General features: G+C 42.3%; 1 protein-coding gene across 1 annotated transcript; it reads left to right on the plus strand.

Annotated features, from left to right (window-relative positions):
• The first annotated feature begins 149 nt into the window (after positions 1 to 149).
• LOC137296652 (uncharacterized) lies at positions 150 to 12,218 on the plus strand. The gene is made up of 12 exons (XM_067828471.1): positions 150 to 917; positions 2,401 to 3,145; positions 5,578 to 5,709; positions 6,060 to 6,186; positions 6,428 to 6,607; positions 7,011 to 7,179; positions 7,643 to 7,771; positions 8,539 to 8,744; positions 9,607 to 9,759; positions 10,233 to 10,391; positions 10,634 to 10,744; positions 11,349 to 12,218. The coding sequence occupies exons 1-12, from the start codon at positions 326 to 328 to the stop codon at positions 11,496 to 11,498; spliced, it is 2,853 nt and encodes a 950-aa protein (XP_067684572.1). The 5' UTR covers positions 150 to 325; the 3' UTR covers positions 11,499 to 12,218.
• Positions 12,219 to 14,191: the final 1,973 nt, after the last annotated feature.

A 14,191-nucleotide genomic window follows, 5' to 3' on the forward strand; every position in this document is an offset into this window, starting at 1 on the left:
TAAGCTACAATCGACAGTGTTTCTATCCCAGAATGTTCGACTTTAAGAACACGTTTCATTCAGCCATTGGGTTCTATTATTCACTCTGGATTTGACAGACGGTTAACCGCTGACAAATGGGTATTCCCCTCTAATAATAGACATTAGCCATACACTGGTTATGATGGTTGGTCGTGAAACGTGTATTGCGCCATCGTTTCACTAGACTGTTGTTAGCTGATATAAACTGTTGCGGGGACGTTCTCACCATATAGAATCTGAACACGGCTGGGTATAGACGTACTGAAAGTGTCGCTAGAGTGAGCTGTCAGTATTTTACATCGACATGAACAACATGAAATTTACCCATGCTCCACAGCCCGGGAGAAGCGGTCGCTTGCCCAGCCTCTTCACCGTCAACACCAACGGCATCGACGACGCCGGTGTCGACAGAGTATTGGACACGACGGGTCTTTCCTCATGGAAAACTGCCACTGAGTATGTCAATCTGTCACTCAACAAAAAGGGTCGATGGAAAATCATCGAGGAGCTAAAAGAGGAAATGGAAAGTAATGTTTACAACGAGGAAGACTTCAATTTGTATGTTGTAGAGAGGCTCTGGATGAACGGAGCGGCTAACTGCGAATCAATTACAGTGAGTAAAGGCTGTGAAAAAACTTTCCTTGGCGGTTCGTGTTTTTTCAATGCCGATTCTTTTCTTCGCAAACCGAAAGAAAAAATAAACAGCAAACGGAAGAAGACAACGGGAGAAAAAAATGTTCCACCCCCTGCACCGGAGAGTGATACGCCCCTCGAGAAACCTGAGATACGGATAGAGGTTGTTCAGCCTCACGGGCGATGTAGAACGTCATCGGCTACGGTGACTACAAGGCGGAGACGCAAACGCGCAGAGTACACAAAGGCGACACCAGTTTATGGTAAGATTTGAAAAAAACACTAGGTAATCGTGGGTTCGAATCCTACAAACAACTTCAACATGTTTATTACATGTATGATACGAGTCGAAATAGTGCATTGGTTTATATGTCATTAATTCTGTGTCACCGAAAAGGTAGAAATGTCCTCCACATACCTACCGTAAAACGTTTGGAAGCTTTACTCTGAGGCCTTGAATGTTGTTACCGTGATACCCATTAAAATCCTGGCTTAACAGAATCTCCAATAACCCATGCTTGTCGTATTAGGCAATAACAGGATCGAGTGGTCAGGCTGGCTGACTTGGTTGACACATGTCATCGTATCCGAGTCGCACACCCATGCTGTAAGATCGAGTATTTTCAGATCGCCGCCATATTGCTGGGATATTGCTGAGTGCGACGTAAACACTCACTCACTGACTTTTCTAAAGGTGATCAAATTACGGTTCAAAGCGGTTTAAACCTAAATTTAATCGAGACAGTTCAATAGGCGTACACTGCAGATTTTTTTTAACGCAAAGGTCAACTTTTACCTCACTCTGTTTAATATTTGCAACTGGCGGATATATAGGTTTTGTATACCTTAATGGATTTGATTACATTTTTATTTCATTGATTTTCGAACAATACCGCTTTACTGCAGAACATTTGATTGTGTTTATCCTAACGTAGGCGTAAATGCTATCGATGTTTTACTAACAAACCAGTGATTATTTCATAAGCAGCGATCCATAAGATCGCAGAAACCATGTATGTATGAACTAAGCCATGCCAAATAAGGTCATCAGGAGTCGAGGTAGATTTATGTAGCCTCGAACGAGCATATCTTACATTAATATTAACAAGTGGATTTGCTGTGAATCCGTTCACTTTAGATTGATTACTCACGCATGTGAAGAATATAGTCTTGGGTAAACAGTTATAATAAAACAGTATTCGTCGTCAGCGGAGTATTCATGATCTTCGTTTCATTATGAAATCAATATTTTGGTCGCTAATTACATATGAACAAACAACATATTCTTTAAAAAATCCTATATGTACGACGGATCCAGGATTTTGGAGAAGTGGTGTGCACGTAAATCATGAAGTCAAAAGGTTATGGGGAAATGCTCCTGCGCGCACCCCTGCACCCGTACTCTCGACCCGCCTTGTTATGCGTAATCCTTGCACCAGCTCTTCGTTAAACATGTATTTTCAACTTTTGTACACATAATTAAATTAATCATTGATTCTAAAAACAAAAACGGCAACTTATTAAAATCAGCAACACAAACTTTAATTTTAATCACCCAAACGGGACACACTGTGCACAGAATTTGAATAATGCTTGACCACACGTTCCATTATGTAGCCTCTGATGACCAGCACACGTGAAGAGGGTACATTTTCATGTACGACGACGTACAGGTAATAATACGCGTGTTCCAGCTTATATTAAACAACCCAATTTATATATTCATCATATATTTAACTCTTTCAGTATGGTCGTCGGATGATTGGGGAGCACTTGTACGCCAAGTAGCGGCCAAACCTAAGACAAAGAGTGAAGACAATGCAATAAATAACAGGAAACAGCGCCCAGTTCTGTTTTGGGATTCAGATGACGATGAGGTTGAGGAACATACGTCTTCTGAGGTACAGGGTGATGATGAGACTGATGAACATCCAAAGTTCATTAAGGATGTTATGCTTGAAGATCTTTTCGTGAAGAATGTACCTTGCTTCCGAAGGAAAAGAACTCGTAACCATAGCAACTTGCAGTCCGGAACAAAGAAGGGTAAAATCATATACACTGACAAGGATGAATTGGCAGTGAAAGGTGGCGAAGTTACTGAAACAGATGGAACAGCGGAAGGAATAGAAGAGACGGACAAAGTCATGCCAGAAGAAGGTGGTGTCAGTGTCGTTCCTGAAACCGATGAGGTCAAAATTGTGCCGGTGAAAGGTAGTGTCACAGTGGTGTTCAAACCAGACGACGTTGCACCGGAAGCGTTGTATGCCAACTTTGGTGAACGGTACTTCGAGTGCGCATGTCACCCACGTCGTTTCCTGTTGGATCTGACGGAAGCATTTCGCGAAGTTCCTCACTTCTTTTTATCACGGCGCACACATCAGCGGATGAGACGCAGACGCAGAAGGTACTTCACCGCACACATACGCAAAGCTCGTAGCGTAACGACAGCAGGCTTTCTGTTGTTTGAAGAAAACTGTGACGGCAAATTTAGGTAAGCTACACATTGACATTTTTTTCGTTATTAATAGTTTAGTTGAGTCCATGCTGCATTCAAAACCAGCACACAAAGTAAAATGAGTGAAAAAAGGAAACTTCACAAAATGTAATTTTTAAAAATAATGAATTATTTTTCTCTGATGATCTATGTATCCGAAATGGGATCCCTATCTTTCGACTCTAGAAAAACGTTAGCAAAACCCACTCAAACCCATCCATTCGTCGTGCAAATTACGTTAGTGCCAAAGCAGGTTTTGCACGTGCAGTCGGTCACGTTATCTTCTCATCGAAGTTTTCTTCATTTGCACGTGTTTGCATAGGCCTCAGGAATTGAAACGTAAAAAACACACTTTTAAACCACAGTTCTAATGGTATTTTAAATGCCACGATTGTCAAATGTGCAACGTTATTGACGTCGCAAGAGCAATGGAATGCAGCCGCCGTACTGTGTATGACTTGCGAGGTCGTCTACAATAAACTGGCACCACTTCTGATTGCCCAACGTCGGGTCGTCATCGTGTGACGTCACGAGCAGAAGACCATCAAATCGTCCTCCGTCACCTGCATGACATATTTCTACCGGCTGCACGAACCAGGGCTGAGATCTTTAGAGGTCGACTTTCCTCACAGACCATTCGAAATCGTTTGCAGGCTGTCAATCCCATTCTCGACGTCCATATCGTGGGCCAATATTGACGCCGTTTCATTAGCGTCAACGTCTGCTGTGAGTCCAACGTCACCTCCGATGGACCCAGAGAGACTGGAAGCGAGTCGTCTTTCCAGATTTGCCCTCAGATTCGCGGACGGCAGGCACAGAGTCTGGAGACGACGTCATGAACGGTATGCCCAATGTTGTGTACAGGAAATCGACAATTTGGGGGGCGGAAGTTGCATGGTGTGGGGTGCTTTCTGTGGGAACAACCGTTCCCGACTTCTGGTCATCCGTGGAAACCTCACAGCTGCCGCGACCAGGTGCATACCGTGACCAGGTGCTCACCCCTGAACTCGTTTCGTTCATGGCGGCTCATGTCCCAGGTCCACAGTTCCAGCATGATAATGCTCGGCCACATACCACGATGTTGACACGAAATTTCCTTCAAAGCGCTGGAATCAACGTCATGGACTGGACATCGAGGTTTCCTGACCTTAATCCAATAGAACAAGTTTGGGATGCACTTGGGAGAAGGCTTCGTGGTCTTAGGAATCAACCTCAGAATTTGCGGGAACTTGGTGCTGCCTTGCAAGAGCAATGACGCAGAATCCCCAACCACGTGTTTACAAGCATCAACCAGTCGACCAGGAGACATTGTTTGGCAGTGGTGAATGCACGGAGCGGCCATACAGAATATTGAAAAATTTCGAATTTTTATTCATATGACTTTACATTATGTATACCCATGTTTTGGAACGGCGGTGTTGCCTAATGGAACTGATTGTGGCACTGTCAGTGTATCGCGTACATCACACAGATTTCAGCAATGAAATAATAACATTTTAACCATCTTACCATCTCTTGTTCTTTTATAGTACCCTGAAGAAAGAATGTGAAGTTTCATTTTTGACTCAGTCTATATCTTTGCCCAGATCAGATTCGTAAAGAAAACGCAACTACAGAAGACACAAGATTATGCCTGTGTTAAAAAAAAACTATTGCTATGCATAATAGTTCTGTTGCTGAGGTTCATATTGAATGTATGATGTTATGGACTCTGATCTTCTGTTCAGAGTTTAACATTGATGTACACACTCATTCGCACTCTTTTACTCAGGTTCTGTACTAAACCATAAACATTTCTATGTGTTCCTATGTGTTTATTGCGATTTTACCAACCTTTTGTTCCTTCAATTTTAATCACGGATGTTGACTTTTGGAATGCTTGTACCCATATGTATGAACAAGTTGGTGTTTGCACCAATATTTCCCTTTTATATATAGCTACTCCAAAACATAAAATTAAGCTATCAGGTACTGCTGTAGTAGTTAAATCAAGATCAAGAGCTTCAGAAATCGACATATATCTACATTAGTTAGTTTATGGTACAACATTCACTTAACTTAAAACTTGTTGACTTTTGCTTTGAGCAGAACGGCTTGTATAGTTTGATCTGATTAATTGAATACTAATGCATCATTGTCAGTTGACTGTCAGCGTGTCCGAACAGCTGAACCAAGGTCGTAGTTTAACATTCATTGTTCCACTATTTTATGAAGTTAAATCTATCTGCCGTTTGTGCTAATCGACGTACCGGGTCTTGCATATGTAGAGTAGCTCAGGCCAAGCTGAACAAGCTGTGTTTCCTTCAGTCATGTACCTGTTGTGGATATCACTCAAACTACAGATAGCAGGGCGGTTTGAAATGACGAAATTGTCAGAGGTGATGTTTGCAATGGCTCGACAACTGAAATATGTATCTCGTATGCTGCAGCTTCTTTTTGGAGTCTGATGCAGATCTGGACAAGTCCCTGTGGATGAAAGCTGCTGAGGTGACGGAAGAGTGGTCTCCCCTGACACTCGTCGACCGCATGTGTGATGTGATCAAAGAACACACAAGCACAAGGTAGTCTCACAACGAGCGTTTTCCACATTCATTAAAAATAAAAATCGAAAATATAATGAATAGAAAATTGCTCATATAATTATTACCGAACATAAACTATTTACTTCAATGACATGATGTTTGGATGGCCATTTGTAATAGTGATAAATGATCTCCAATAATTAATTTGGATATTGTTTAAGTGTGTACATGTATTACCAGTTGCGTAGATCGATGCTCTAGCTGGTGGTCACTGAATGACGGGTCCACATTTACAGCCGGCCCTATGTGACTGGAATATTGCTGGGTGTTAAACAACAAGAACAATAAATGTTATGTATTACCATCGTTTTCACTCTTTTCCGTCTCAGCACAAAACTGAAAGATCACAAGCCACTGGATCCAAAGTTCCCAACTTTGAAGAGGCTCCTAAGTTGGCCGAAGTCTGAGAGTTATCTCCCTTCCGCGTTTCCTTCCGTCCAGTCCCGTGCAATACAGGTACGTTCATCAGAGAATCAAGATAGTGTGTGTTTTACAGAAATCGCTAAAACTGTGTTCGGAGTGCGAATAGATAAAATTATCTTACTTTTAGCAATCTGGAACTTTCCAATAAGACAGCACATAAGGGTAACCTGGCCTGAGTAGATCACTTTTATATAATTATTTCATTCTTTTTATGCTAATATTTAGGTATAATATATAAAATTGTTAAATGTTCTTGTCATAATCACTGTTCCAGGTTTCCAAGGTTACCGACGTACCTGACTGCTGTAGTGTTTGCTATGACGTCATAGACATGTCATCGCGTGACGCAAGAGGAATGGCGCTCGCAGAGTGCAGTCACTGGTTCTGCCTTACATGTTGGAAGGGCCACGTAAAAGCCAGTCTTGAGAGTGGATCTGTTCACATCACATGCCCAGTACGTGTACCTAGTCAGCCGGTTGAAGAGCCGTAGTCTTGTTTGAATCCCTTCATTTGTCTAAATCATCAAGAGCAGGTGTTTTGGGGGTCATACTGCCGTCATACTGGACAAATGCACACAGCATTCGTAGCACTACGACCTTTCGACATTAGTCAGCCTATGATAAACTATGATGATACTCAATCATAAAACTCGCACTCAAAAAACTGACACCAGATGGAATCAAACCACTGGTCCGTAATAAAATTAGTGAGATTAATTTCGAGGTGTTTCAATCTGACGTAACGTCAACCCGAAGGGTGCCCTATTGTGTTTCAAGCTGCTTGGATCTCATTTAATGAGTGGACATATTTGTTGAGGTTTGTTTTTAAAAATCAAATGTGTTTCGTTTGATTTTTAGGAATTCGGTTGCAAAAGCCGACTGGATGTTGGCACACTGGCATCCCTGATGGCCATGAACCAATTGAAACTGTACATGTCTCGGCTGGATGATATGGAGATTTCGACATCCGAGTCTAAGTCATGGTGTCCGAGGCCCGGATGTACTCGTATTGTATCTCTTCTTGAAGGTAAGTCGCCATTTATTGTGGTGAGCAACAGAAACGCAACGCCGCTATCATGAAAGTGCTAGATGTGAAATACGTTAACAGTATGAATTTGGGTTTAATGATGAAGGAAATAATATGCTAGGTTTTCATGAAGTGCGTTTTTCTTGCTGGTCAGAGTGTGTGTGTGTGTGTGTGTGTGTGTGTGTGTGTGTGTGTGTGTGTGTGTGTGTGTGTGTGTGTGTGTGTGTGTGTGTGTGTGTGTGTGTGTGTGTGTGTGTGTGTGTGTGTGTGTGTGTGTGTGTGTGTGTGTGTGTTCTTTAATATTGTTGTGAGCGGCGTAAAACTAATCTCACTCGTCGTCTTGTCCGTCTAAGATCTAACAACGGAAGTCTATTTCAGGGTAACACATTCATTAGGTGAAATTGTACAAGCATGTCCTCACTTTGTTGAGCTCCTCCACTGATTGAAATGATGTGTTTTACAGGTGGCGCTGATACCGGATGTGCCCAGTGCGGCTGCGGCGCCACCTTCTGTGTCAAGTGTCGTGGTCATCCTCACTGGCCAGCAGAGTGCTCCAACTTGGCCAGATACGTTTCAGCTTTGAATCATTTTGGTACGTAAGCATGGGTCTCTCGCTACACTGCCGCTATATCATTCACAGTTATTAAAGATATTATGACAGAAGTAAAGTCACGGGACCTTAGTATGTGTGGATCAGATTGTGTCGTTTGTGTCATCGCTTGTCCGGCTGGATACTAAATGTTACTCATATTATCGACCATCAGTTCATCAAGAGTCGACTGCATGTGCGATGTGCTAAAACACAGTAACCAACGTAGCCATGGCATAATCACAGGTCACTGTAATGACACTGAAAGCCCCAGTTCGATTCCCAGGGGTTACAATGTATGAAGCAATTTCTGGTGACCTCGACGCGATATTGGTGGATTATTGCTAAAAGGGGTATAAAAACATACTCACAGAGCGATCAGTGGTAAGATATCTTACACACTGCCATCATATTGCTGGAGGATGTGTACGGCGTTAAACAACAAACCTACCAAATAAAATAACAAAAAACCACCACACCACACCACAACACAACACAACACAACACACAAAGAATTCACACACGTGTCGTAGCTGTTAGGTGTAATCATCAATCACGTTCTGAGCCACGTTGCTCAAAGCGATCGCAGCGCTACCACTGTCCCAAGTCGTGTTACAGCGTGGGAGTTACTGACGCAAGCCTATGTAAAAGTATTAGAGTTACGATTATCTTCGCGCTACGATCGCTTTCAGGAACCGGACCCAGACTAACAAATTCAGGGATACACCCTTAATTTTCATTGTTTCAAATGTGTGTTTCTGTTTTGACAGGTGATGACAAAATGTTGTCATGGTCACCAGGTCCTCAAGTTAAAGGTAAACGGTGCCCGAAATGTAAGCACTTCATCCAGAAAAATGGCGGTTGTCCTAACATGGTCTGCAACTGTGGGTTCAGTTTCTGCTGGCAGTGTTTCCAGCCTTGGAATCAGCACACCAACTCCGAATGTTACTCCAAGAGGGATGACGAGGACTCTAAGGTACAGCGCTCATACATGGTAGAACCAGTGGAGATCCCAGTAGAACTGGTTTTCAGTAACCCAAGCTTGTCCTGAATAACGGGATGGGTGGTCAGGCTAGCTGATTTGGTTGCCACATATAATCCTATCCCAGTTGTGTAGATTGATGCTCACACTGTTGATCACTTGTCGTGAGACGTGAATAACGGGATGGGTGGTCAGGCTAGCTGACGTGGTTTCCACATATAATCATATCCCAGTTGTGTAGATTGATGCTCACACTGTTGATCACTTGTCGAGAGAGGTGAATAAAGGGATGGATGCTCAGGCTAGCTGACGTGGTTTCCACATATAATCCTATCCCAGTTGTGTAGATTGATGCTCACACTGTTGATCACTTGTGAAAGGTGGCTAACGGGATGGGTGGTCAGGCTAGCTGACTTCGTTGCCATATATGATGGTATTCCAGTTGCGTAGATCGATGCTCACACTGTTGATCACTGAAGCGTCTGGTCCAGAATCGATTATTAATTAACCGCCTCCATAAAGCTGGAATGATGCTGAGCGCAGCCTTAAAGAAGCATGGTAGATGAAGGGGTTAATGCTCCATGTTTTCACATTGGGGGACAAAATTGTAAACAGAAAGAATAACTTCGGCCAAATTTGGTGGGGTTTTTTTTCTTCGCTTTTTCTTTTGTTTTTTGTATTGGGTACGTGTGTGATATCAAAGAGTGTTATCTTTAATAGTAAGGTCATCACTCACGCATCTAGTTGTCTCCCCTTTAAGATTATTTAGAAGCTGAGTTACACGTTATAAATGTTGTATTGTAAATCTCAGAGATATTCTTGTAGTACGTGATTTTTTCCTCTGTCTCTCTTGCAGCTTATGCGCGAGGCATATTTTGAGAGTATTTATGAGCGCCCCGAATCCAGGACCCGGGCGTACATTTTGGCCTTGTCAAGCAGGCAGAAACAGCGGGCGTCACAGCGTCACGGCATGACACATCAAGTGACTAAGATGAAGGGTAAACTAAAGGTAAGATAATCCTTTGCCGAAGGACCCGGCAACAGACCACCTCAATTGATGAAGGTCTGGATGTGGACTCCAGTCGTTAACATCGACATTATGAGGATCGATATACACAAATGGGAAAAGATGACACGCATCAAACAAGCTGGAGTCCATACCCTTAGCTTTAGTTTTATGCCGCACACAGCAATATTCCAGCTATGTGGTGTGGTCTGTAGGTAATCGAATCCTGACCAAGCATTCTAGTGATCAACACCACTGAGCATCGATGTGCGCAATTGGGAAGCGACGACATGTGTCATCCATGCCAGCAAGCCTGACATGGATGATCCTGATTTCCACTGAAAGCGCCGTCAGTCACTTTATCCTTCTCATGCCATGCAGCATTTGACATACTCTCTGCGTTTTGGGATCGAAACTGACGTATAACAGGAGTGGAGTTTCTAAGACAACCTGGACTGATTGCGTACATTTTTCAGGAACTGGTCTTCAGACATCAGAGATCTCAGTCCACACCATCGCGGAATCAGCCAGACCGGAAGTCACGTGACATGGAGGAGTTGCACCGGGTCTTGAACAATACGGACTTGAGAGGAGACCTCCATTTGTTGGACTGGGCACTCAACCTAACATTTGAGGTAGACATTGTTCGACATTAATAGTCTGCCATTATAAATATATACAAGTCATGTTGAGGTGTGTGTTATGGGTTAATTGCTTTCGAAGCGATATTCCTTATATTTATGAGTTAATCATGGGAAATCAGTATTTTCATAAATATCATCAGATATAGTGTGAATAAAGGTTAGAAGTTTGTCTTATACCCCGGAGTCAGACCTGTTACCTCAGTTTTAGTAATACAGCCCATCACTGTTTGTAGGTCCACCATGTTGTGGAATACACGGCAGTGCTGTTTGACCAGACGTCCTGCAGTCCGAGGTTGTACCAGATCGTGTCTTCGCTGAGATTCTTGGTTTCCAGAATGGAACAGGTATGTAAAAGATTGCTTGCTAACATTGCAAATACGGGAATATGTGTCAACATAGCATTGTTATAAACAGCATTAGTGGCAATACGAAGTGGCTAAATAAAGTATGATCAGGTAGTGTGACTGTAACTGACAGCGTCGTTACATTTGCCCTGACTGGGTAGGTCATAACCCAAGGGTTTTTTTTTTCTAGGATTCGGGTGGTTGTGATACAGCCTGAGTTGATTGTGAGTCTTCAAGTTTCTGTTTAGTCTTAGTTTGGCTGTGGGTAATTGAACACTTGATTCCCTTGTACCCAGGGTGGTCAACAAAGGATAGTCTTGAATTGGAAGAAATTTAATACACGATATTGCTGAAGTCCAAAACATATGGAAAGAGTGAATTGCTTTAAACCACTGTGCAGTGGGCCGTTTCATTTTTTTTTGTTTACTCATAACTCTGGGTAATTTATGTTTTGTTCTCGTTCAATTTTTTTATGGCCACGTATGGAATGGAACCAGTGTGGGATACGAAGCTCGACGGAGTGTAGTCGTTGTGTTATATGACCTTGCTATAGAATGGCATTTGGCTGAATCTTGAAATGATGTTCTGATTTGTGTACCTGTAGGTATTCCAGGACGGGCTTAATCAGAAGGTTTTTCGAGTGCCCTTCAAACTGACCCGACTAGGTAACATGGTCATGGAACGTCTCAGGGAGCTTCGTTCGACGAAGTTGTATCGGCCTTTGAAGGTCATAGAGCAGGACGTGACGTCATGAAAGGCGACAGACACAGGTCCTTTTGCCTGATACAGAGGAACAAGTCTCCTACAGAAGATATGTTGTGATGACGTAAATGTTCGTTCCAGGCGAGATTCTATCGGGGACTGTGTGCTCAAACTGGTGCTACACTTCATTGTGTGATGAGTAACGATACCAGTTGTGTATTGGTGCAGATTTTGATATCGATGCCCAAAACTTCACTGACATTTTGTCCACGGTTGAGCACTTTGAGAGGGTTGAACTTTGTTGCTAGCTTAGTCTCCAACTAAACAGACAAATCTCTGACATTTTTGGGAGGAATCAGAATACAGTGTCACCAAGCAATCAGGGATTCCTAGCAGCAGCGGAATATCAAGGCGTGTGTTAGAACTTGTGATTGTTACTGAAAGGGGTGAAAAACTGACAGACCCTTAAGAACTAACACTTGTTTACGTAAATGAATAGCCCTTAAACGTAAGGCACAGGTGCTTGAGAATAAACGTGTTTACACTGTGCAAGTCTCTGAGTGTGTAAGTATGTGCGTGCGTGCGTGCGTGCGTGCGTGCGTGCGTCTTCCATGTGACTTTGCATTGCAGGATGATTTTTGTTATTGTTGATGTGTTTTACCAAGAAGTGGTCTGTGCAAGAATTACCAAATACTCAAAGATATATTTTACACATTGTGCTTCCTCATGTGTTTTACGTTTATGTTTAAATAAACATTTGTTGATACATAAATAATATTTTTGGGTTTCTTTGTGAAAGAATATACAAAAAATCGAACGGAACTGGGTGTAGTTCTTTAACAAACCCTATGGATGGTACAGTAGTCAGTGAGCTTTGTTTTACGCCGCACTCAGCAATATTCCAGCTATGTGGGGTGGTCTGTAAATAATCGAATCTGGTCAACAGCATGAGCATCGATGTGCGCAATTTGGAAACGACGACATGTGTCATCCATGATCCCGTTAGTCGCCTCTTACGACAAGCATACGTTACTGCTGCCTACTGGTTTGTTTGTTGTTTAAGATCGCATACAGCAATACATTTCTATGTGCCGGCAATCTGCATGTAACTAGTCTCTACTATACAATCCAGTGATTAAGAGCATGAGCAGCGCTGTACACAATTTGGGATACGGTGACATGCGTCAGTCACGTCTTCGATCCTGACCACACGATCCGTTACGCCTCTTGCAACTGGCACGAGTTGCTATAGGCTAATTCAAACTCTGATCTTCAAGAGTAAATAATATGTAACGCTTTAGGATAAAAAGATAAAAACATAATATATCAGGAACGACGTATTTTAATTCTGTGACTGTTTCATATAAAGTGTACATAGTTCCGTTTTGAATATTTTTGCGTTCCTCTCCATTTTGCGACCTGCATTTCTGGAAGATGAAAACAGGAGTATGTCTTTTTCAAACTTTACGATTGTGTTTGTCACTCAGCTTTATGAACTGGAACAAGAAAGGGATTATTACGTGATACGTACACTGTGGTAATGAGAGAGTGAGTGAGTGTTTTTACGTCGCTTTTAGCAGTATTTCAGCAACATCACGACGGGGACACCAGAAATAGGCTTCATACATTGTATCCATGCGGGGAATCGAACCACGGTCATCGGCTTGATGAGCGAACGCTTTAACCACTAGGCTACCCCTCAGCCTCAAAGCACATCAGGGTTAATATCACCTGAACCAACTGGCGATGCTATTTCGCTTTCAAACTTATATGACTATGTAATCTGAGAATTTGAAAAACATAATATTGTCATTCAATATCTGCTTATTTTTTTGTAAATTTTAGAGTGTAGAAAGTAACGGATGTTAGGCAATATGAACTTAATTTGTACCTTAATTTGTGTTGCATACGTTTGTCAGTATTGCGATGATGACAAACAGCTGGAGTAAGCTTTCTTTCTCTCTTTGTCCAAACAGTTCATCTGGATCCCTACAAATTGACCCAAGGTTCCTAGGCCATGTGGGCTGGGATTTGAAATTAGTGAGCCATTAGAATGGATAAACAACTGTCCTTTGAAATTTGGGCGAACAGAATGCAAGATTACCGTATATCTCACACATGCCGTTGTAAACATGGGAGATATTTCGTGTCGTGAATTCGTTAACTTACGCTATTTCTTGAAAGATGTAAATGAAAATCGTACACAGCAATTGTTCTTAGTGTGGTGGGGTTTTTTTTGTTTTAAATAAATAGTCCTCCGGTATTTTCACTGAATACAGAGTTAAAAATGTTTCAGCTTCATTCAGGTTGAAACTGAAACCCGTACCAAAAAAAGAAGAAATTTGTCGATACAAAGAGAAAACCCGAAAGCCAGTTTTGATCTTATGTAAGACATTTTGGTCAAGAATTTGGACATTCTATAGGCAAGAGCACATCAGATATGGTTTGCGATTGGCTACGACCATTTGACAGACAGATGCAATCACGTCGTTGACACGTGATCTTACTTTGTGACAATGCTGCCAGGCAACAAGTGTGCCAATGACCAACGTGAAAGTTCATTTCATTCATTGCATTTCATCCAGTGTGCCGACCGGCCACAAATGCTTAATCTCCGAGAAGCACCGAGAAAACTGCCTGGTCCGAAGTAAATAGCGCCACCAGTCAGAGCTGTTACCGTCATGTAGATTTCTATCACATGTGAGTTTTGTTACGTGTATGTATAATCTATCCAGACATGATTGT

The sequence above is a fragment of the Haliotis asinina genome, chromosome 9 (assembly GCF_037392515.1).
Source record: "Haliotis asinina isolate JCU_RB_2024 chromosome 9, JCU_Hal_asi_v2, whole genome shotgun sequence".
Classification (NCBI taxonomy): Eukaryota; Metazoa; Mollusca; class Gastropoda; order Lepetellida; family Haliotidae; genus Haliotis; species Haliotis asinina.

Bases quoted from the DNA above. Each gene is read 5' to 3' on its own strand.
- LOC137296652 (XM_067828471.1), top strand. From the start codon at position 326: ATGAACAACATGAAATTTACCCATGCTCCACAGCCCGGGAGAAGCGGT. The intron at 6,608-7,010 runs GTACGTGTACCT...TTTGATTTTTAG, and splicing joins CTGTTCACATCACATGCCCA to GAATTCGGTTGCAAAAGCCG. The intron at 7,180-7,642 runs GTAAGTCGCCAT...TGTGTTTTACAG, and splicing joins TATTGTATCTCTTCTTGAAG to GTGGCGCTGATACCGGATGT.